This window comes from Stereum hirsutum (genome assembly GCF_000264905.1).
Source record: "Stereum hirsutum FP-91666 SS1 unplaced genomic scaffold STEHIscaffold_4, whole genome shotgun sequence".
Lineage (NCBI taxonomy): Eukaryota > Fungi > Basidiomycota > Agaricomycetes > Russulales > Stereaceae > Stereum > Stereum hirsutum.
In genome coordinates this window covers 1,187,287-1,210,566 of record NW_006763134.1, presented here as the reverse complement: position 1 = coordinate 1,210,566, position 23,280 = coordinate 1,187,287, and the positions used below count along the sequence as shown (strand labels likewise).

Here is a 23,280-nt window from a genome sequence, read left to right as displayed (position 1 = left end):
TCGCGCCGCGGTTCCAGAATGACATGCAAACGACTGTAATCTCATCATATTTCCAAAGGTGAGCTGGAAGAACGTGTCATACTTAGCAAAGCGCGCGCTTTTACACCAACTCGGTGAGCGAAATTCGGATCACCCGACTTAGAAAATAGCACAAAAACCTTTTTATTTTCTGTACGAAAAGGCCATGCTTGATATGAGTCGTTCGCCGCGGTGAACAACGTCGGGGAAGACAAAGATTTACGGTATGATCGGCATGATGCGCTTGCGTTGCAAGTACCGCCGGGCAGGGACGGCCGTGTGTACGGTGGTCAGAGTAGAGGATGAAGGAAGTCGTCGGATGACTTGAATTTTGAAACTCATCGTGGCCTTTGTCTGCAGCCTACAACCTTTACCCTTCGAAGGCTACTACGTCCTTGACCAAAACACTACTACCTTGCCGTGCAGCCCGAGCCCGTGCGCGTGCACTACGACCCCTGGCCGGCCGCTGTTACAATGAACCACTTCGACTACTATTCTCAGCAATCCTTCAACACGAACCAACGGCCGCAATCCCACACCCATCCCGAGCCCGACGTCAACCTCAACTACGACCACTGGCAGTCTCTCCTTCCTTCGCAGCCGGGAGAAACAACAAACCTCGACAACAATCCCGCTATTATCCAGCAGAGTCAACATCATGATCCCTCATGGACTTCGACATACTCGACTCCCTCTTCTCTCGACCCCACGGACGTCATGCGTTTCCTCGAGGGCGCTCCCCACTCTGACCCCTCCGTAAATGGGCATGCGGGTTTTCCTGGATCGTTAGCTCAACACGATGCAGGTCCTACAGAGCAGACGCACCAACAATACAAGAGCAGTGGCTCAGATGCCTCCATCCAACTCGAGGTCCTGCGAGAGACACGTCGGATCAGAGAGCTAGAGCTCTCGATCGCTGAGGAACGACGGCGGACGGAGGAGGAACTTCGAAAGCAACGGGAGGCAGAGCTCGCATTGGCACAGCTGGGGATGCATCCCCATGCCCATCCCGCTCAGAATCAAATCTCCCCACCCGCCTCATCGTCCTCTTTACCCACCCTACCCACCGCATTCACCCCGCAGTCGCAGTCGCAATCCCTCGGCAGTATATTCGACTTGTTCCCGTCCTCAGCGATCTCCCCCATGGGCGCTACGACGAGCGCTTCGCCCGCGAGCACACCCGACGCTCCTTCCGACTCACCTCCTGCTGCCGCCTCTGCCTCGACGACGACACCCAAAACATCCACATCCACGCCCCGTAAAAGCGCGAAAACGAAGCCCAAGAAAGAGGCCCTAATCGTCGAAGAACACGACGCGAAATGTCGCCACTGCTCCAAAGTCATGGTCAAACTCATCCTCCGAGGGAACCGCACCGAGCTCGACGTACCCTACCAGATGCACTTCGAATGCAGCGACTGCGTCTCGGTGTTCCCGCGGACGGCGAGCAGGAAGAGGACGAATCAGGTGGAGGACACGACGTTGCCGACGACGTGCAGCGTCTGCACAAGGGTTAGGGGTCAGGGCGGATTTTTGGCGAAGAATAGGGGCCAACTGAGCTTCACGGTCGAGGTATGCCTCTTCGCGTCCTTTATACTCTACCTATTTATTCTGGAAAGGCGACCTGGTCCACGGTTGTGTGGACGAAGCCCTGGCACCGCAGGGTTGACTTCCCTCGGCTTGAAGTGTACACTTGCAAGTGTTCTCACGGATGTCGTGGTCGTGTTTAGGTTATTTGTGTGCCCTGCTCGCAGAAATATAAACGGTATGTACGCTGGCATACACATTCCCGTCCGCTCTTTCGCCAACTCGCCCCCCGCGGGACGCTGAACTGTGATTCTGAACACCGATCTCGCTTCCCTTTTAGGTGCTCGAACTGTGGCGGGGGCTCAACGAGATTAGGTATCGGCAAGTGGCGATGCAAGGAACTCTTCCAAGAGAACAGAAAGACGTGCAAGCTGTCCCATGTCAGGTTCGTGTTCTTGTTTTGCCAGTCTTCTTCTTCTTCTTACCCCTGCTAATAAACCTCATATGCAGCCTTGGAGCGAGAGATATGGAGATGGCGGTTTGGGAGCTCCCGCAGGACGTGCAAGGCCGTCCGGAACTCCCGGAACTCCTGGAAGTGATCAATAATTTCTGGAAAGAGCATCAACTCGCGAAACTGGCTATCCCAGAGGTCAGTCTCCTCCTCTTCAGTCCCTTCAACATATAAGCAGCCACCGACTGACACAATGGCCAGGTTCTCGAACACTCGCCAGGTCAGTCTCATCGACCCTCTGCGTTGCTCACAAATTCATCAATCGTGATTTTTTTTTTTTTGAGAAAAGGCCTAAGCACGTACGAAGACATCGAACGCAAAATCATCTCCATGGGCTTCACAGCACGCAACCTCTTCCGCGACCCACCAATGTCCCCGCATCATAAACCCTTCGTCGCACTCACCTGGGCGCGCGCACGAGCGAGGCGGGATAAGTCGAAGCCGGAGTGGACGAAGGAGAGGTCTGTGGACAAGACCGCGGAGGAATGGTGCGTGTTCTTAGTCATTTGATCGCTTTGTCGGACAACGTTAAGTAAGGCTCGTGTAGGATCGCGTTTAATACGAAACGGACGAATGCGTTTATTCCGGAGCATTCGATTTTATGTGGGGTTTGGATGTTGGACTGGTCGGTCAAGGGTATGTTCCTTTCGTATCTCGTCCCCGAGATATTTTACTAATTTTTATATTTCGTGCGGTGTAGAGCGCACGCTGAACTGGCTCACGGTTTCCTTTTTCGACTGGGGTGAAATGGAGGACCGGTCGACATACTCGTTCATGGCCATGCTACACCGTATATTGGAACAACTGAACGAACACAACGCTAAGCACCCGGAGGACCCTTGGCAGGCGCCAGCACATCTATGGGTGAGTAGAAGATCAATATACCCACTCCTACCCGTCGTGCACGCTTACTCACGGTCTTCAAACAGTCCTCAATCAAAGCCAATCCGTATCGTACGTTCCATCGTTATGTTACCCTTTCTCTCTCTGACCATACTCACCCCGCCGCCTCTCATCCCGTCTCGTTTTGACCACAGCCCTCCGACTCCGCCTCCTCGAATTCCTCCAACGTCGCGTCTCCATGCTCCCCCTCGACGAATACCTCGCCCGAAACCCCACGACCGCCTCCCGCTCCATGTTCACAGCGACATCCGGACCCGTCGCGAAGGCCATAAGCCAGCGACCGTCGGTGGACGGGCACGAGGAGCTGAGCATATTGGTGAAGGCTTCGGGAGATATGTCGTTGGATGATGTGAAGAAGGTGATGGAGATTGAGTTGAAGAAGGTGCCGAAGGGGATTATTGGGTCGGAAGGGGAGTGAGAGTCGAAGGTGCCAGTGGGGATGTGAAAGGGAAAGAGTGTGTATGCATCTAAATTATCGATTTTTTGTTTGTTTTTTTTCGTTCATTTCTCCAGGTCCGGCTGACTCGACTTGCACTCTCGGAGGGCTCGTAAACAATTGCATGCTAAATTATTTAATTATGTCGCTGTGTTCCGTCATGCCATTGCTACAGGCGTCATAGCGATGAGATGAGATGAGATCGAGACTGCTGCTTTGCCTGCTTGCCATATGTTGTGTAGAATGTACACGCTGTTGCTGTTACTTATAATTGCATTTGTCCTCCCCCTCGCTTGGAATGAAACCTATTTCCGAGTCGATCCTGTGCCGGTGGCCTTGACAATCGTCCCACCGCTCCTCATCCTCACTTCACTTCCACTGCATGCCCCCGTACGATGCTCTCCTCAGCTCCCCCTTGCCTCCGAGATACTTACCGATTCGAGACCGTCGGCATTTTCTGGAAAGCCTCGCGGCGGCGCTAAGGACTCGGACGTAATTGTCGCACAAATTCGAAATCCACGCACCGGAGTCGGACAATCAACGTCAACAGGGACTCGTCAATGTCCGTGTCCGTGCCGCGCGTTTAGTAGCAGTAGCAGGAGTGTCGAGTCGAGGTGTGATCGCCAAAGCTATCGTCGGCCTTGCTCGCCGTAACGTACTTGCGACCCCTTTTGTCCTTTACAGCAGCCCATTGGCAAGACCCCGCCACGCACTGGCACTCCTCGCCTCGCCTCGCCTCAATTGCCTCGTTTTCTTCGGAGACCTTCTTATAGCTAATCTATAGTTTCGCGCTCACGACTCTTCAACTTGAACTTCTATCATCTGCGGCACGCTCATCTTTGTTCCTTTCGCTTTCTTTTGTGCATCTACTTGGGAGATTAAGAGGACTTGAGTTGATTGGCCAGCGCTGGTCTATGCTTAGATAGAACGCAGCACGGATCAAAATTCTTCGACTGCCACCATCAATAACGACGAACGCCGGGTATTTAGACGCTGTACGACTTTGTGAACGACTTGCCGATACGCACACAACCTAACGAATTAGAGGAGATTATCAAGAAATTATTATGCCGCGCGGTGAGTGCTTCAACCCTCACGGACACCCATACAGATTGTGTTCATTCTTGGAGGTGTTCGAGTAGAAACAGCCGCGTACCCAAACGACGTAACGGCGGCACCGGACGACCCAGTGACTGCCCCGCCGGTCGCGACGAACACGAACGCGAAGAGGAGACAGACGTTGTTGACGTTGTTGGATGCGCTGCAGGAGCTGAGTAGGGAGGATTCGTTGGTGGATGGGACACATGGTGCGTCTTGCTGCTGCTTTGTTGTTTCCGTTATGGTTGGCTTGGGTCCGATCGGTGTGCGGTTTCATTTTGCTTCCGTAGAAGCGAATCAACAACCAAACTTTGAGGGAGATCATGACGTCCGTAAGTGCCACTGCCAATTGTCTTGGACATCGAAGGAGGTGTGCTTGGTGTTGATATCAGGTTGGGCAGCGACTGTCGACGAGCACTTGCAAAAAGTTGGTGCGGAAGCTTTTCATCGGTTTCAGAGGTGTGTCTTTCGAGTTTCCTCTTCTGGATTTGGACAGAATGAGGATATTCACGCGTTCAATTGGGGCTCAGAAAAATCAACACGTTGGACAAAGAGGTCCGTATACCGCTTCTGAACACTATCTTACACGCGTAGCTCGCTCTTACCACACATCCGCAGCTCCGAAACTTCTCCAACGCCGCTCGCCAACTAGGCAGCTCCGTCGGCATCCTCTCCTCCGCCTTCCACCTCCGCGAGCGCCTCACCCAAATCTCCTACCTCTTCCGCGAAAACGCAGCCGACCTCTTCCCTCGCAAAATCTCGCATCAACAGAAGGATGCGCTCAGCATGAAGAACGGTGCGATCCCCCACAGACACACGAGGAGGAAGAGTAAGGCGCCGCCACATGTGCGGAGACCGATGGTGTTCGATAAGTTGGACCCTGAGGAGTTTCCGACGCAGATTGGGAAGCTGGCGCATGATGTGATCACGTTTTTGCATTGCTTGAATGAGTTTCCGGAGTTTACGGATGAGGCGGTGAATGCGTCTATTGTGGCGTTTGAGGGCGACTTGAAGGTATGACGATTCCAAGGGGTTTATTTGCCTTTCTCCAAAAAAAACTGACGTCGTATGGAAGTATTGGGCATCATGTTTGAAGGCGTATGAAGGTCTGCTCGTTCGCAAAGGCTGTTTCTGCGCCAAGCGATATTCACGTTGTGCTTTGCAGGACAATTTCGGTATCCTGCAGTTCAACGATATCTTCACGATTTATCTTCAGAGATCGGGGACCACATCGATTCCATCACAACATCATTGTCTATGTTTATTGAGATTGGTACGTTTACCGCACACTCCGTGGGCAATGAAGTAGCTCGCTCATACCACATAACAGGCGTTCCGACCATCCGATTTGCACAAAAACACGGGGCCAGCAACCTGCTCAACCTATCGACAGTCGCCACATTCTTCTCAGCCGTCACAGCCACGACGCTCCAATTCTCGTATGCCTCCGTCGGCGAACCCTTGTACACATTCAATCCACTCCATTCCAGGTTCTTGACCGAGAGACTAAAGGTGTAATGTTGATTGATTTCACAGGCAAGACCTCGTCAATGTATGTGGAAATCTCGTGGGCGCGTCTGAGGCGGGACTAACTCTCATTAGGCCTTCTGGTTCACATCGATGGTTTTCAGTATCGCGGCTGCCGTCAATAGTTTGCTGGGATTGACCTGGAAACAGGCCATGTAGTACGTACATAGTGTAAGCTGACAGATGCAGCAGCTAATGCTTTATCACAGTCGGTCTCCTGGACACCGCGTCCCCTGGTGGGTTCTCATTTGGATCAAGCGCTCGCCACTGGTCTTTCTGGTCCTATCCGTCGCTTGTTTCTCAGTGGGACTCGTCCTATTCTCGTATTCTTCCGGACAGGTAAGTTCTACACTACGCTTTCGGTAGAGGAAGATGGCTGATCGATGTCGTGCAGAACCCTGTCGTCTGTACTATTACGACCGTATTTACCGCTTGCAGTAGCTTCGGCCTGGCAGCCGTGTCCGTCTGGTTCGCCTCCGAACGATGGATTTTTAGTCGCCACAAGGGTCAGAAGTGGCTGCAAGATTCCCTCGACGACATATGGGAGAGATTCACCACTATGCCCCCGTTCTCGTGGTTGTATACCATCCTCCTCACTGTCTATTCTAAGATATCCTACTCCCTCATCACATTAGCCCATCAAACGCGAGACGGAGCCCTCACAACGCGTTCAGCCGTCGCTAATCTCTTCTCCCGGTCATCATCCTCACCAAACCTCACCATGACCGCATCCGAGACCTCTCTGCCCAGCGCAGGACACGTACCCGACCCCGTCTTGAACTCTATGCGCAGTCGCCGCGGTTCCGGAACCACACAATTCACCACCACACTGGGCGGAAATACGAGCCTCACCTTCGATCCCAAATCACCCACTTCGCCGACCTCGCCCACCATCTCCTCCACCCTCGAATTCGTATCCGAAAAGTCACCCAGCCCCGGTCCGTCCAGTCCTCCTGCTACACCTATGAGCCCGGGTCGCACTCGGTTCGCCAACGCCGTTCGAAACGTCATGATGATGCGCACTATGACCGGTGCCAGCGGGCTAGACTCGAGACACCAGAGGACGATGTCGAACTCCGCGTCGGGCTCGGACGGGTATGTGCGGAGAAAGGAGAGGAGGATGACGAGCCATTTGCCGGTAAGGAGCTCGAGGGTGGCGAGTCTGGTGCCGAAGTTGAGGGTGATGGAGACGACGCAGGATTTGGCGGCGCATTCGGCGTTGGTTAGGCATTTACAGTTCTCGCCGGATGGGAAGTTTTTGGCGACATCTAGGTGAGCTGCTTTGCGTTGCTTGATATATATATAAAGTGTTGACGGGTTCGCTTCCGTAGTTGGGATAGAACATCCGTCATTTTCAATGTGGGAGTATGGTATTCATCCGAATTCATCATGTCGGTGTATTCATCTAACCACCCACTTAGGATCCATTCACGCCACATCGAACACTTGCACATCCCCAAGGCTTTGTCAGTCAAGTTGCATGGTTCGCTCTCCGCTCATCTTTTCCTCTGCCATCTCGCTTATAGCTGGATGTCTAGGTCGCCGAGCGGCAACATGCTTCTCACCAAGCTGACTCGGGCCATCAAAGTTTGGACTGTGGTATGTTCATTTCAGTGAGTCGTCGGTTGTGTTATTATTGAACTGTCTTTTTTTGTTCAGTCGGGAGTGTGTACGAAGACGATCGACCGTCATCGATCTGTACAGTCCATATGTTGGATGCCAGGCGGTGAAGGTACTTTTTTCTATTTCACGTGAAGAGTTCGCACGGCTGACTTTGCTTCGCTCCTAGCATTCATGTCAGTGGAAGGTGGCGATGTCGTCAAACTAGTACGAACTTCGGCTTGCCGCTCTTGCCGCTTTCGCTGACTATGACGTGACCTTGGTTAACAGGATCTGACCGGAAAGGTGTTAGATACATATCATTTCGACCGCCTGACTATCCACGATGTCACGGTCACACCAGATGGACAGCGCCTGCTGGGTGTTGGTACGCTGCAGTCATCGTTAGATGGCTTACAACCCAGCAAATGTCAGGCTGAGAAGCAGATCATTTGTTCGTATTCTCTTTCAATGCTGGCAGGATCTATGGCTTACCCTCAGTCTATCAGCGTATAACCTAGACAAAAAGGAGATCGAAAAGTAAGCTTTCATTCTGTTTCCCGGAGTACTACACCTCTAATCACCAGCAATAGCCAAGTACCAGTCTTACATGACATTCGAGATATTACTTTAGCACGCAACGGTCAATTCGCTCTCGTCAGCTACGAGTATCAGGTTCGCTCCCTTTGTCATTCCGCATGTAGCTCGTTGTATATAATAATTTTTTAATAGGCACCACCACAACTATGGAAACTGGAAACCGTCAAAGATCGGAGTAGACAAACCCAAAACGATAATTCGGTCCCAAACTCTACGACACGACTGTCCCTTCGACATACATACTTCCCGAAGTACCCCGTGGACTTCGCTGGACACAGTTACTTTGGTGGAAAGGACGATCAACTCGTACTATGCGCCGGTAAAGGTTAGTACATCACCTTCATTCTGTAAACAGTGCATTCTGACATCCACGTACTCTGTGATGTGCATAGCTGGCGACATCCACGTTTGGGATCGCGAATCCGGGTCATTGTTACATCATATTCGCTCACAGGCTCTGGGTGGTGACTTGACGTGCATTGCCTGGAACCCCGTCGCTGACCCTTTCATCTTCGCCACTGGAAGCCACGATGGTGGCGTACGAATATGGACACATCCAAAATCTGACCCCACGATCACTGGTGATGGCACGTACTCCCCACGATCGTCTCGTCCGGTATCTGGAGCAGCAACACCCCGGGAGTCCGACGAGATGTCCATCATGCCCGGGTTTCAACTAGATGTAGATTATAGAACGGAAAGTCCGACGACGCAGCAAGACTTTGATCTCGCGAGGTCGAGTGAGGATTCAGCGGTGCCGCCTTCGCTGACGAGAAGAACCATCGCGTTTACGGCGCCTGAAGTGTTAAAGAATTCGTGATGAAGTTGCATATGTATTCGACATGATATATTATGGATGTCTCTTTGTTTGTATCCTCTTATTTACGATAGAATCCACCTGAGCTGTTTACTCTTTGCTTGGGTGAACTCGCAAGGGAACGACTGTCTTCCGATCCTATAGGTCTGAACTACAAAAGCGTATGAGCGGCGAGCCTTGAACGTTGAACGTGAACCCCGCCACAGTCACCGGCTATAGCCGGCAAGTGTTAGAACGCTTCGGCGAGGTCCGTCCGAACTGGAAAGGAAAGGAAATACACGCCGCTCCTCTCAAAGATTCTATCCTAGCTTGCTCCTGTTCCTTATACCCATTCGCGACACATCCACGACGATGAGTTATTCGGCTATATCCTACTGGAGACGCGTCATCGACCAGAACCCAGCTCGTGTTGTCACACATTTCCGGGATTCAAGAGAACGCACTCCTGTTGGCCAGAGTCTGGAGGCCAGTCGCATACTAGACGCACCGATATGATATTGTCTCAAGGATACTAACAGCTCGTGGGTTTCGACTTTATAGGCACTTGCTGCAGTTACTTTTGCTGTTTCAGACACTGCCGAAAGCGTACCAGGCTCGCCATGGCCTCGTCTTGTGCAAGCAGGCATTGTCCAAGAGCTTTGTGAATGTGCCCTCCACGCACCTTACAGTTCACACCTACGTCCCGGCGAGAACGATGTAAGCCTCTGCGCACATATGCTCTCAGGCCCGCTGACCAGATGATACCAGTCGCCAGGAACGTTCTTTTTCTTTATACTGCCATTAGTGTTCGGGTTCAGCAGGGCCCCAGATGCTTACGAGCCTACTATCTTGAAGGACGGCTTTGTCAGCATGAAGGAGTTCTGGACAAGGCTCACAATCCGTGTGAGTGGGTGCTACCTCACTACTGACTCCCTCCTCCGTGCCAACCGACTTAAAACAATTGTGTTGCCTGGATTTGACCCTAGCTATGGGAAGAACTTCTCCTGAAGATCAACGTGCCCCTCAATCAGCGTATGGTCTTTGTGAACTTGATACTTCGTTTCATCGGAGAAGACTCCGAATTCTCAAGGTCTGTGACCGTCCTCCATAAAACTATGCTTTCTATTGATGGACCTCCAGAATCGTAAACGCACCAGATGATCGGACCGTCTCGCTCATATCATATTTTCTCATGCGCTCTCGGGACCCATTGGACTTCAAGTTCTGTTCAATCTGCCTAACGAAGCTTGTCGGCCTGCCTAATGGACGAGCAGACGAAAGAGCTCCGGACATGTTAGAGCGCCTGGTGTGCGGAGTTCCCAACCGGTCCTTCGTTTTGTTCATGGACCGCTTTGCCACCATGGTTGAAGTGCTTCCCATCGATATGTTGCTTGAAGGCATCGGCCTGCTCTGGATAATTTGCAGACGAACGCGCTGGGGCCCACGTCCTGATAGAGAATTCCTCGATGCACTGGTTCATTCGAAAACATTGTTCTCCGCCCTGTTTTCAAGATTTACGTATGATGAAGACACCGGCTCAATACAACCTGGCGAAGAGATAGATTCGCTGTTCATGGACAGCATGCAGCTTACTCTGGTGTGTATGGATCGACTAGGTGACAGAGGAGCGACCTCCCGCGAAACAAAGGCATTCATGGAGACTTGCTGCCATGCGGGTTTATTCGAAGCTTTCGAGCGTGTACTCGTTCATCATCGCGAGATAATCAAAGATGCACCTGGTGAGCAGATATCATTTCAACAGAAGTCGCCATGGGCTCAACATTTCTTTCAAGACATAATCTCAGATCTCGTGAAGGAGTTTTACTACCGCATTGGGGAAGCCCCATCCGTGCTACCATCCATTCGCCGCCGACTCCCGCGTCCTCTTCTCTTGCGAGCATTATTGGAAGTAGAATTCGGTCAGGATCTACAATTTCGCCAAGACTATCAGGATAGTCATGAGCCGGCACGGGCAACACGAGCAGGATGGATCTTCTTAGATGCTCTCCATCGTCGATGCCATGTGAACCGTCGGTGCATGCGTAGAGGGTGCGCGAACCGACGTCGTGCAAGATGTAAAGACTGTCAGATGGCAGAATACTGCAGTGTGGCATGTCAGAATCAGTGCGTTTTTCATCATTTGTGTGTCGGTCTGCATGAGAACAATGACAGAGTTTAACTTGGACCTTTTGTTGCAGAGATTGGCCAGAACACCGGATGATCTGTGGGTTTCGGGATGTTCCTGGAGGGAGACCTGTTGAGAGACATTGCGCCTCTGACCTTTCACCACCGGAGAGATTCCCCTTCCGGTTTGGACAAGCGGTATGGTGGTATTAGCCGGTTAGCTAATGTCAATGCCAGTGCTAGTCTTGACTACCTCCGAATGAAACGAGCTTCGTATTTCTTTGCGTCGTACAAGACCGGCGCCCTGTCTCATCGGTCTGGAATACGACTCATAGCGATTGAATCATTGTCACGACATAAGGGAGTCAACGAGCTAAGTCATCTCTGCCGCTAAACAAACAACGTCGGGTCCTTCGAAATTCACATTATACACTATGTATGCTTTATATGAAGTCGAGGGAGAAAGTAGCCAGGTCAGTGTCTTTCCGTGCAATCGAACGAGACTGTCATCAACTCACTTCATATTAGGCCGACACTTCCATAAGTTCTTCAATCTTTAACGGCTCGACCTCTCCAAATCGAAAGGGGAATCTCTTTGGCAGAGCGTCCGGCTTCTCAGCTTTACCTTCGGGATGCACTTCTATTAGGTCCGAACAATTCGAGTATCCACAAACCCATCTATGCTCTTGCCAATCCCTAGGTATAACAGCGATAAATTTCACATTCATTCCAAGAACGAGGAAAAACAGTGAAAATCGAAACGTACAGGCGTTGACACTGAATATCGCAGTACTCTGTGGTTTTGCAGGCCTTGCAGCGGGATACCCTCCGTCTCGTACATCCTCGTCGCATGCACTGTCCAGTGATCTGGCACGTGTAGTCTAGTGCATCCATCGCCATCCATACGGTCGACGCGCGGCTTACTGCTAAGAGAAATAGAGCCCTGCTGGGTTCCAGGCTGTCAGATCCAGCTGGGGCACGCGCTCTAAAGATGTCGTTGGGCGAAAACATGATATCCAGATATTCTCGCATTAAGCGAGGGCGGGGCATGTGTGGACGGACCAAGGGTATTACGGATGGTACGTCGAGGACGAGTATCGTCAAATTTTGGATGAAACCAGAAACACAATCTAGCGTTGAGATTTCGATCCGTCATATCAGTATAGACCAAATTCAGGTAGACTGAGGAGACCTACATATAAATGCGACGTCCCCTCTTTCACGTCTGAGTAGAGTTTCCAATACCTCGAGGAGATTCGTGTTCATGCAGGTCCGCACAAAGCCTACAGTGTACTGCGCCTTCGCCAATTTGTCCTCGACTTTGTTGAGGATTATATCCGAGCAAGTTTCCAACAGTGCCGTAACCTGTATAAGATATTTCTGCCATCCGCCGGGTGGGTATCGACCGTGTAACGGAGAACGAATTTCGCCATCTGGAGCGAGGGACGCGATCAACTGGGTGAATAGGGTCTGGGACTGTATCAGGGCGCTGAAAAAGCCCATATCTGGCGTTAAGTCCTCTCGCATATTCCGGAGAAGAAAATGTAGTAGACCTATGCCGAGGTCTGACACGAGCGACACAGAAGATGAGACACAACTTGTGTACCTGAGCAACAAAGCGTCCCAAGACCCTGTTCCACGCAGGATGCGACCAAGAATCCCGGGAGGTTGCTGGCCAGCATCTCGTACCTGCTGTGTATTGGCTTCAAGGGTGCCGACTAGAACAACAATGCAATCATTGAGCTCATCAGCTCGCGTGCAGGCTGTCATGAACCGACTGATCACGGATACAGTAAGATCTCCCGGCGTAAAGAAAATGCTGGGCCATCGTGAATTTTCGAACGATGATAAAAAGCAAAATATGACCAGTTACGTACTGCGTGAATGTTTCATCCATCATGTGCAAGTCCTTTATAAGATGGCAGAATCCTTTGCGTTCGTCGAAACGCCGCCTGTCTAATGAGGATCCTGGCTTGTCCCAGACCTGAACCGGCAGATGTTAGTGTCCGGTAAAATCGAGACAGTTGAATTGACTTGCACGCTGCACAATTCTGCTCCAATATTGTCTCATAGCGGCCAGATACCGCTCACGATCGGGACCGTCGAGATGACTTTTATCCCAGCATTCCAAAATGTTGATATAGGGATAAAATGCTGAACACTGCTGTAGGGTTGTTAGACCAGACAACAGTATAATAAAATTTCCATTTACCTTGTCCAGTCCGACTGACATGGGTGGATTCTCGGGTGCCACGAGCAAGCCCTCACAAAGAGCTTCGATGATACCCGCTCGGACCAGACCTCGCCATTGATGCCCGGCTCCAGCAGGCGCCATAGCAGCCTGAGTTACGGATCGCAGCAAAAAGTATGGGAAAGACTGTAGACACAGAAAAGTGCCGACAAATAATTGGAAACAGTAAGCTAAAGCAAGTCGACAAAAGAAATCCTATGTACGAACCAGTTTTTGAACTCGATCGCGAATCGCAGCCACTACGCGCACCGGATCCTTGTCAATCACTCGGTCCCAATATCGTATCGTTTCAGAATCCATTTCTGCAGCTGTCGTTGCGACGTTCGAGTCGGAGCTGTCAAGATTAGCGCTGAAGTAGGACTCAGAGCCAAGCAGATGACAAGTACGAGAGTGTAGGCAGTGATGGCCAGCCGGAGACAAGAGAGTACCTTGTAAAGAGGCATATGGTCTTATGTATCTAGGGAGCACAAAGCGGTGACTCTATAGAAGTTGAACAAAAGAAACAGCTCAAAGTGGCAGATGCCGCCGAGGGCAGTGAACGTGTTCCTTGAGCGCGGCAAAGTGCGTCCGTAAGATCTCTAGTAAAGATGCACGGTTGATTGTCTTCATCCATCTTTCAGTCAGCGTCTGGAAGGACCCCTGTCCATAGAGGGCAAGGTTGTCGGTGACGAGGGGATCTATCAGTGAGCCTTGTACAAGATGCAGCCTTCCTTCGGCGGAAGGCTCCCCAGTACGGATTCGCATGCGAGAGTGACGTTCGCGACTCGTTGGGCAGCCAGCGCCCTCGATGTGTAGTTCTCGGAAGGAAGGAAGGAAGGAAGGAAGGAAGTAAGTGAAGATGTTGGGGGCGGTACTGCGGAGGATGATCCTGACGTACTTGTAAGAGCTCACCCATTCGATATCCCCATTGTTGATCCTTATTGATGCTGATGCAAGACCCGATGCCGGTGGTGGACCGAAACACATAGCCTTGGCGGGTTTTTGTCCGGACTGGCAGACGGCCTATCCCCAAAAGCGCCAACATTTGTCCGTCCTACGGACGGCCTTCCACCACCAAACATCCAAATTTTGTCCGGATCGATGGGCGTCCATGCCCTCTATAGACAGAGGTCCTCATCTGGATTTCGAGACGACCCGTAAGACACGATTGATCTTTTGAAAGGACACGTTGAACGCCACAAGAGTGCAGGCTATTTATGATTATACTGCCTTATGTCGAGAAACTTACAGCCTTTTCGCCTTTCCCGGTGCGTCCACGTGAAAGCGCTGACTGACTAATGAGTCCAAGTACCCAGCTTATTAGACAGTGAATCAAAATGCAACTTGGAAGGATGCCGGGAGTCCAACCCGGAGCTAGGCCATGGGAAGACCCAATGTTACCACTGATGCGTACGGGTCAGAATTATTTGAAGTTGTACCAAGTTCAACCATAACGACCAGGGACAATATGCTGACGAGGGCACATACCTTGGAGGTACAAGTCAAGACCTTGAGGATTGCTACCAATGAGCAATCTGAGGCTTCTCAAGACCAGACAGGGCAAAGGTGTGCAGAGGATAACGATGGAGATAAAATAGGATAGAAATACAGATCACAATACATCCAACAGACAAAACCAGAACATATCACGAAAGAAGATGGATGTGAGATGATTAGACCTCCTGTGACTCGCCCTTCTTGCCCTTCGCTGTCTTGTTGGGGAGGAGCTAAAGATATGAAGGTAAGAAAGTGAGCGACGAGCAGTAATGGAAAGAAGCACAACGCACCTCAGGGTTGATGAAGGGTACAACACCACCTTGCGAGATAACGACGTCACCAAGAAGCCTGTTCAGCCTGATTGAATAATTGTAACAGAAGATTAGACGATGGACAACAGTGTTTGAGTGGAAGAAGACGCACTCTTCATCGTTACGGATGGCAAGCTGCAAGTGGCGAGGAACGATGCGCTGCTTCTTGTTGTCTCGTGCTGCGTTGCCAGCAAGCTCAAGAATTTCGGCAGCAAGGTATTCGAGGACGGCGGCGAGATAGACTATCAGTGAAAATTGATTGACGAATCAGCAACTTGGAGTAGGGTACCGAACCCACCCAGAAAGGTGGGCAGACTAGATGACAGTGAGCAATGACGCACCTGGAGCACCTGCACCAACACGCTGAGCGTAGTTGCCCCTCTTCAACAGCCTGTGGACACGACCAACAGGGAACTGCAAGCCAGCCTTGGCCGAGCGAGATTGGGACTTGGACTCTCCGCCAGAAGCCTTGCCTCCGGACTTGGACTTGCCGCCAACTTTGCCGTGAGAAGACATTGGAATAGTAGAGAAGGGTTGAGAGTGAGATAGGCGGGGGACGGTGGTAGTGGATGGGTGAAGAGAGACGGTGGGCGTTTGCGAGTGAGAGTGGCGGCTACTTATATGTTTTCGGAGGCGCGTCACGCTGCGATCGAAGGCAGTAAACAAGATCACGTGAGTGCATAAACAAGCCCTTCGAGTCCGGCGCGCCTCTATATAAGGGCCCCCTTCTCGGGCGCAAGCGTTCCATCCCTCTCTCACCGCTACCTCGACCTTCTTCCTTGCCCGTCCTCTCGACCTACCCACCTAACTCGCCCAACTCTCTAACCTCATACAATGGCACCCAAACCCGCTTCCACTGCCGGCAAGGCCCCTGCTTCTACTGCTTCCAAGGCTCCAGCCAAGTCGACTGAGGGCACCAAGGCCGCGAAGAAGACCTCTAAAACCGCTGCCTCCACCGGGGAGCCTGGCGAGAAGAAGAAGAGGCGCAAGGTCCGCAAGGAGACCTACTCTTCTTACATCTACAAGGGTGCGTATCGTTTCGTCTTCACTTTGCATGTATTGCTGTCTAAAGCTTATCGACTAACGCCTTCGACGACCCTTATACGAAAATTTAGTGCTCAAGCAAGTGCACCCCGATACTGGTATCTCCAACAAGGCTATGGCTATCCTGAACAGGTGCGTTTTATTTGTAAACAAATATGTGGCGGTCGGGTCTCTTATACGCCACCTTATCGCTCGCGTAGCTTCGTCTCTGATATCTTCGAGCGTATCGCGACCGAGGCTTCCAAGCTTGCCGCATACTCCAAGAAGTCTACCATCTCTTCTCGTGAAATCCAAACCGCTGTCCGCCTCATCCTCCCTGGTGAACTCTCGAAGCACGCTATCTCCGAGGGTACCAAGTCTGTCACCAAGGTCTGTCCTACTCTTACGCTTCATGGGTGTAATATGTGTTCAACGGTCCTCGTATGTCTAGTATTCGAGCGCAGCTGCCAAGTAAATTGGCTATGGCTTCGGTTACTTGTTGGTGGTAGTTGCGTTGTGGTCGCATGCGACGTGGATTGTTCTGTCTCCCCGATCTTCTTTCGATCTGTTTATTCACTCGGCTTCTACTCGTTTCCTGTTGCCTTTCATATGTATTCTCCCTTGTATTGTACTCGTATGAGATCTATATCCAGTCTCTACCTTTTAGTCTTTGGGCCGCACTAGCCTCTGCTGATCTCACAACATCTGCGTGATGATACGTGCAAGCCTTCATCAAGCCCATCAACTCAGGCCTCAGCGCTCCTTTGTCTGAAGCAGTTCGAAGTGTAGATGATGTTTTATTGAGTACGTACTTACGGGATCAGAGACGTACCCCCACTTCTTGTACGACCTAAATAGTGGCCTTTGGAATCATACATAGTAGTCCCAACTACCTACAGGCGACTACCTTCGAACATGCCAGGAAAAGTCATAACATCGTTAGTATGTCAATGAAGAGGACGGGATTTGGTCGTGTTGAATAGAACGAAAGCAAGAGGGGATTAGCGGCTGCGTGAGTATGCTAAGTGGAAAGGGCGTAGTGGAACGATGGGCTTTCTTTCACGAGCTATGGGCGTTTGGTGGTTGCATTGTCAACGGATTGAATGTTATACAGCATATGATAACGTAAAAACACGGAAGCCAGCAAAAGGAAACATGCAACAGAGGGTGGAAGTAAACGAAGTATGTATAAAGCATGCTTTATCTCGTTCGTTCGGTTGTTGGCCGAACATGGGCCGTTAAAGATCAGCACCAAGCAAGACCTCCACAGCGTTCAGAACGTCAGCACATCCATCGCATACAGCTGTCCGCTCTGTTCTCTCTGCAAAGCACAGCGATAAGTCAGCCACATCCCCAAAAAAACACCAAGGCGCAAGATGAAGCAAAGAGAAACATACCTTCAAACAAAGCACCCTCGAATCATCCATCATCACATCGCTAACCTCCACCACCTCCTCACTGACGACCTCCCTATACGGCAACCACGAAACGATATCCTCAATGAACGCCGCGCCAGCCGCTATCGTCGACGGCTTCGTAACGAGCCTCGAACGACCCCTCATCACCCTCTCGCTCGCATCTATACCACATTCACGCCAATCGTCGCTTTCTGCTGTTCCCTGCGAATCCGCTTCGGTGTCCATCGCCGTGGCCTTGCCTTTGCCCTTCTGGCGAGCTTCCTCTTGTTCACGTTCGAGTGCGGCCTGGGCTCGCCGGATGGTGTATGGGTTCCAATCCCGAATGCGGATCCTGTGCATTGTCGCGCCGTTGGCGTTTATATTCGTATTCCCGGCGTTGGCAGCGTTGTTGGTCGGGGGAGCGACGATTGCGTGAGGCTGGGTGTGGTGCTGTTGGGGGGTAGGAGTATATGCGAAGTGAGGGATGGTGCTGGCGCTAGCGGGAGTCGGTATAGCTGTCGTGGACCCAGGTGGAAGTAACGAGTTTCCGACGCTGAGCAACACAGGGGCGTCATTCGTGCTCGTGCTCGGACCCACGCCCGGTAACGACTGCCCCAATCCAACCTGCGACATCGAGCTCGAGCTCGCCCCGCTCTGAGCCCCGACATGCTCTTCAACATCGACCTCCTCCTCATTTTGCTCCTCCGCATCGTCCCGATCCGCATCATTCGCCACCGTCGAATCCGAATCCGAACTCGCCACGCCTTCCTCCTGCGTTTGTGCCTCACTCTCAGTCTGCGGCACAGGCACCTTCTCCACCGTCCTAAACCCATGGACCGCATGCTGCCAATCGCTGCTCAACATATCCCCGAACCACCTCGTCGCGGGCGGGCCCCAACTGTCCCACGGTATCGAGACACTCTTCGTGTGGCTGACCCTGCCTGAAGGTGTGGGGTGGGAGCGGTGTGGAGTAGTGCTGGGCCAGAAGGTGTCGGTCTGCGTCCCCGAGCTGGTGTACGGGGTCGAAGCTGAGGCCGAGGTCGAGGTTGAGGTCGGAGTTGTGTACGTGTACGATGGTAGGAAAGCGTTTGGGGTGAACATCGAAGATGGAGGGGGCATGGACATGGAGGAGCTCCCATCGGTAGCGGCAGTGGACGTCGATGAGGACTTCCTCCTGGTCTTACCACTCGATCGGGTGTTATTTGTATTCGAAGTCTGCGCACTGGGAGGTACGACGGGCATTGGAAGTGTTTGTCCCGTGGCCGGTATCGCCCAACCACCCACAGTCGCCGAAACGTCCCCCCACCCACCAGTCGTCGTAGACGAGGACCACCCCGACGTGACCAGATCCTCCCAAGACGAAGCCACCGAAGTCGAAGGAGCAGTCAAGAACGAACTCGAGTCCAACGCCGAAGCGAACTGATATCCAGGAAGCGAAGAGGGTAGAGCGGACGAAGAGGAGGAGGCCGGAGGGGAAGGTGTAGATGACGTGGATGTCTCCTCTAAGGCCTCCGCCCTCGTACGAAGCGGCCGTTCATCGAGATCGATTGACCAAGTCCCGTTCGTTTTCATCTTCTCGACCGCCGTCATGCTCCTCTCGCTGCCCATCTCCTTCATCTTCATCTTCCCTTCGTCCTTCTTTTGCTTCTTCTCCTCTTTTCCCTTCCCCTTTCCTTTGTTCCGAGCTTGAGGGGGATCGTCATTGGTCTGAGTCTGCGAAGGATCGACGCTGGCCTGCGCCTGCGATGGGTTTGCATTGGAATTGGAATTGGGATTGGAATTGGCACCAGAGCTAGGGGCAGGACCCTGCGCCAACTCGAGCAACGTACTAACCCTCACGAAAAACACAAAACAATCCACCGCAGCTTGAGCAGCCGGATTCAGGGTACCCAGCGAACAAGCGATCAGCCCGTCGTCGGGTCGGGGACCGAATGGCTGCGGGGGCGGAAGTTGCGGCACTTCGGATACAGCGTTGTGAGGACGGTAGGGCTGTTGTTGTGGTTGTTGTGGCTGCTGCTGCTGCTGCTGCCGTGACGAGGAACTGGATGGCGTGGTATCGTCTGCGTTTGTCGAAGGCGTGGGGGCGGGGTCGGGGATGGCGGCAGGTATGATGGGAGGCGCAGGCGGAGCTGGGGGCCCAAAAGCCTGTGATACGGCATTCGCAAAAGCGACCAAACCGCTCTGATGCGCCGAATGAGCCAACGCCTGACTCGAACTCCCATCATACTCATCGCTCGTGCTCCCACTCCCTCCCTCTCCCTCGTCCACATCAACAGCAGGCCAAAGCGCACCCGACGCTTGACCCACACCCGAACCGAGCCCGAGCCCGAATGATGTGGAAGAGGAAGACGAAGAGGGTCCCGCCCCGCTGCCCAGAGACGTGAACGCCTGTCCGAAATCCGTCGAGAGTCCATCCGCAGCCTCCATCCCCTCATGCGTCGTGAACTGTCTTTCTCGCAACTTCCGTAACTTCTTCGCCCGCCTCCGCTCCTTCTCGAGCTGTTTCTCCTTCCTCCTCCTCTCCCTTTCCACCTCCCTCAACCTCTCATACTTCGAAGGATTTCCATTCGCGTTCTCGTTCCGAGCTTCCGGGTCCGCCGAATTCGCGTTGTAATTGTAGTTGTGATTGAACGCATCAACAGACGGCCCCGCAGCACCAGGGACGCTGCTCCCCGGCGTCGGATTCGCCATGGCGGAGATATACCAATAATAATAGCCCGCTTTGAGCCTCGGGAGTCCGAAGCGGCGTTTGAGGGTAGGGTATTCGCGCGAGATGGCGGGGTCGGAGAAGGAGTAGACGTCGAGGTATCCGCGCGGGATGACGATCATGAAGTAGTTCGGGGAGAGGAAGCAGAAGTCGTCGACGCCCATTGCTAGCGCCATGGTACACTGTGGATTTACGCGACGCCACCGCCACCGATGCAAATAGAGTTAGCATTTGACAATGACAGGGAGCTTGGAAAGAGAAAGAGAGGGGGTGGTGGGGACTGTGGATACTTACCCTGGCTTTAGCCCCGGCTCTCCAGTTCCAAATTGCGATGAACGCGGCGCTCGTATGAAAGACGTCTTTGATCAACACGGCGAGGAACTGGTCCATAATCTGTATCCGGAACGAGGTCCACATGTCGGTCGTTTCGGGGCCTGGATAACGTCTACAGTCGAGTGTCGGAGAAAGCGCCAGTGGGTGCGGCTCGTTCGTCGAGAGTGTGCGGAGATGGATCTGGTAGTTGTACTTGGAGCTGTAAGAACACGTAGAGTTAGCCCTTATGCACGCACGCGAGACAATGGAGAGGGGATGACGTACCCAGGGGGAGCAGAAGCGATCAGGACGAGCAGGTCCTGCGCCGGGTCCATGCTAAAATCGATGATATTCATATCGAACCCGCTCAACGTCCACTTCGGAATCCGTCTCCCTCTTCCTTGCGACCTGTCCACGTCCATACCAGAGCCAGATCCCTCCATAGGAGAGATATCGTCCATAGTCGAGGGCAGTTTATAAAATGTGATACTGCCGGCCACACGCCTATCATCTCCCGTTCCATGGCCGTTCCCATACACACCACCTACAAATTCGTAGATCGAGCCTGCTGCCGGAATCGGGGTGGAGAACCTGGCGGCAGGGGTGAGGCGGGACCAGTTCTCGATTCGGGAGAGTAGGAGACGACGACGAGCGAAGAGTGAGAGTTGACGAGAGTTACGCGTGGCAGAGGTGTGCGTGAGGGAGAGGGTTGGGGAGGTCGATGCGGAAGCTGAGCAGACAAGCTGATTTGAGGCGAGCTCGATGATGTACTGTAGTCTAGGTGTGGTCTTGATTATCTCTTGAAGAGTCTTGCAGCACTAGAGTCAGGGCAGTCAGTTGAGTAAACGAGTGGTTTGAGGTGAAGCAGGGTGAGAGTTGTCTCAGGCACGCCACTGTGGCCCACGATCAAATAGAACGGAAGTATCCTCGCTCCCTAGGTCAGGGAGAATGTGTGTTCCAAGAATAGACCCATGGTACAAGATTGTGATCTTAAGGCCTCAAGAGAGATACGTGCTTTGAGTGGGCATCTGAAGGCGAAATGCCCACAGTGAAGGATGGGGATAACTAACTCCATAGCAACCCCTGAGTCCTCTGTCGACGCGGCAGAGCAAGAGGAAGGGTGCACAAGAGACTCCCATGTTGAGCAGCGATGGTGAGAAACAATGGTAGGGCCAAGTCTGCAGCTGGGTTGCCCACAACGCATATATCGAGGATTTGTCATGGGAGCACACATCACCCCGTTCTGTGGGCACACTTCTGCACACCAGCCCATCATGGGCACCATTTCATCGTATAGTTCTCCTTAATACATCCGCCACCCATACTACGCACTCGCTGACGCACTGCTATGTCGAAAAGGGTGCCCGAGACGAAAGACGGAGGACATACCTGCATGCAAGCCAATAGATCGTCCATCTCCAGAAACGACAAAGTACAGCATATGAGTTCGACCGGTAGCAGCAGGAACTGAGAGAACAACATCCTCGACGCCGCATGACTCGATATCTTCTCGAGGATTCCCGGAAGGGCACTAGCGATCTGTGGGGACAGCGAGGGAGGCATGGTGCTCGGATATCCCTGTTGGCGACGGACGATGTTGGGATGGATTCAGAAGAGTCCTGTGGGGATCTGCCAACAAGGAGGATACTGAATCTGGAGGTCGAAGGATATTATATAGGGCGAATGGGGAACAAAGGAGGGCCGGTGGTCGTCGAGGGAAGGACAGAGGGCGAGCATCCGACGAGCCTGCCAGTCTCACTTGTCGCGCCCATCTCCCGGCTCCGGCTTGTTACGGCCCCTGCCTATGTACATCAGTCCTCGACTGCCTCTTTCGGCCGCTGTTGTTCCTTTTCCAAGCCTCGTCGAATATAGTCTCTAGAGCTTGCTTCTGTTCCAGTCAGTGTCTGGCACTATACATTATAACACTGCTGGAGAACCTGGTTCCAATCTCTGTACATGTTTTCGGCGATCAGTGAGCCACTCAACACGAGTTCGCACGCCGCTACAGCATGCCCTCCATCGATTCGGTGCTGATCACAGGAGTGGCGTCCCATGCACACCATCACTCATTTATCAAGGTTGCAGCTGAAGAGGCTGTTGTTTTCATGCGACGCCCATCACGCTATGCCTTAGCGTTCACCGTTGCTGTGTCTCAATCATTTTTGCACGTATGATTTATTAGTTGAGTCGTTTGATGGATCTATCGTCTCGACAGCGTCGTCAACCAGTGGATAGTAGGTCTCATGCGCGGTCTAGCAGCATCGTATTATCCTGTGACATTCAGTGACATTGTTGAACTTATTGTCTCCGTGGTTGGTACATAGCACTGTATGGTGATGTACCTTGTTGTCTGTGTTATGAGTGTGGCATTATCGTCCTTTCAGCCACCGAGACTTGCAGAACATATTCCGACATGTCGTCCAGGCTCAAGACTTTCCCTTCCGTAAGTATGTGAGTCGGTGCCAACATTAACGAGTAAGACTGCTACCGCTGCCGAAATGAGTAATATTTGAAGTGAGTGAGGTGACCCTCTCATTCCTGGCGACTTCGTCTCGTACAATCCGAAGGTGTAAAGCGGAACAGACTTGAGGGACGGAACGGCTAACATTCAGCCTCAACGAAACGACTCTATCTTTGGATATAATATGTTTGCACTTTCTCACCAGC

The 23,280-nt window shown here is 52.3% G+C and overlaps 7 protein-coding genes across 7 annotated transcripts; 4 read left to right on the top strand and 3 right to left on the bottom strand.

Annotated features, from left to right (window-relative positions):
- Positions 1-191: 191 nt before the first annotated feature.
- Positions 192-3,678, top strand: STEHIDRAFT_119761 (uncharacterized protein). Its single transcript, XM_007301856.1, has 10 exons — positions 192-1,587; positions 1,746-1,780; positions 1,883-1,987; positions 2,053-2,191; positions 2,255-2,273; positions 2,343-2,541; positions 2,601-2,689; positions 2,754-2,917; positions 2,983-3,007; positions 3,091-3,678. The coding sequence occupies exons 1-10, from the start codon at positions 493-495 to the stop codon at positions 3,372-3,374; spliced, it is 2,154 nt and encodes a 717-aa protein (XP_007301918.1). The 5' UTR covers positions 192-492; the 3' UTR covers positions 3,375-3,678.
- Positions 3,679-3,967: 289 nt separating this feature from the next.
- STEHIDRAFT_145775 (WD40 repeat-like protein) lies at positions 3,968-9,114 on the top strand. Its single transcript, XM_007301855.1, has 23 exons — positions 3,968-4,469; positions 4,535-4,699; positions 4,781-4,822; positions 4,892-4,949; positions 5,021-5,045; positions 5,109-5,504; positions 5,566-5,596; positions 5,656-5,763; positions 5,821-5,953; positions 6,027-6,042; positions 6,093-6,175; positions 6,227-6,356; positions 6,412-7,289; positions 7,349-7,382; positions 7,439-7,500; positions 7,556-7,616; positions 7,677-7,749; positions 7,807-7,844; positions 7,908-8,070; positions 8,126-8,156; positions 8,210-8,291; positions 8,349-8,541; positions 8,609-9,114. The coding sequence occupies exons 1-23, from the start codon at positions 4,460-4,462 to the stop codon at positions 9,034-9,036; spliced, it is 3,240 nt and encodes a 1,079-aa protein (XP_007301917.1). The 5' UTR covers positions 3,968-4,459; the 3' UTR covers positions 9,037-9,114.
- Positions 9,115-9,415: 301 nt separating this feature from the next.
- On the top strand, positions 9,416-11,392 carry STEHIDRAFT_138112 (uncharacterized protein). The gene is made up of 7 exons (XM_007301854.1): positions 9,416-9,498; positions 9,574-9,729; positions 9,781-9,915; positions 9,999-10,102; positions 10,153-10,751; positions 10,806-11,136; positions 11,211-11,392. Exons 3-7 carry the CDS (start codon positions 9,883-9,885, stop codon positions 11,347-11,349), a joined length of 1,206 nt encoding a protein of 401 aa, XP_007301916.1. The 5' UTR covers positions 9,416-9,498; positions 9,574-9,729; positions 9,781-9,882; the 3' UTR covers positions 11,350-11,392.
- Positions 11,393-11,660: 268 nt separating this feature from the next.
- On the bottom strand, positions 11,661-14,353 carry STEHIDRAFT_109287 (uncharacterized protein; the record flags this gene model as incomplete). Its single annotated transcript, XM_007301853.1, has 9 exons — positions 11,661-11,832; positions 11,903-12,266; positions 12,333-12,501; positions 12,826-12,955; positions 13,014-13,120; positions 13,228-13,290; positions 13,349-13,513; positions 13,637-13,736; positions 14,265-14,353. 9 exons carry the CDS (start codon positions 14,351-14,353, stop codon positions 11,661-11,663), a joined length of 1,359 nt encoding a protein of 452 aa, XP_007301915.1.
- A 575-nt stretch (positions 14,354-14,928) lies between these two features.
- Positions 14,929-15,706, bottom strand: STEHIDRAFT_94039 (histone-fold-containing protein). Its single transcript, XM_007301852.1, has 4 exons — positions 15,516-15,706; positions 15,287-15,416; positions 15,154-15,220; positions 14,929-15,093 (listed from the first exon to the last, which is right to left on the bottom strand). The coding sequence occupies exons 1-4, from the start codon at positions 15,688-15,690 to the stop codon at positions 15,040-15,042; spliced, it is 426 nt and encodes a 141-aa protein (XP_007301914.1). The 5' UTR covers positions 15,691-15,706; the 3' UTR covers positions 14,929-15,039.
- Positions 15,707-15,926: 220 nt separating this feature from the next.
- STEHIDRAFT_94037 (histone-fold-containing protein) lies at positions 15,927-16,900 on the top strand. The gene is made up of 4 exons (XM_007301851.1): positions 15,927-16,201; positions 16,290-16,350; positions 16,419-16,587; positions 16,649-16,900. The coding sequence occupies exons 1-4, from the start codon at positions 16,009-16,011 to the stop codon at positions 16,670-16,672; spliced, it is 447 nt and encodes a 148-aa protein (XP_007301913.1). The 5' UTR covers positions 15,927-16,008; the 3' UTR covers positions 16,673-16,900.
- A 99-nt stretch (positions 16,901-16,999) lies between these two features.
- STEHIDRAFT_138109 (uncharacterized protein) lies at positions 17,000-22,298 on the bottom strand. Its single transcript, XM_007301850.1, has 5 exons — positions 22,003-22,298; positions 20,899-21,431; positions 20,596-20,833; positions 17,595-20,483; positions 17,000-17,518 (listed from the first exon to the last, which is right to left on the bottom strand). The coding sequence occupies exons 1-5, from the start codon at positions 22,174-22,176 to the stop codon at positions 17,471-17,473; spliced, it is 3,882 nt and encodes a 1,293-aa protein (XP_007301912.1). The 5' UTR covers positions 22,177-22,298; the 3' UTR covers positions 17,000-17,470.
- Between the last annotated feature and the right edge of the window lie 982 nt (positions 22,299-23,280).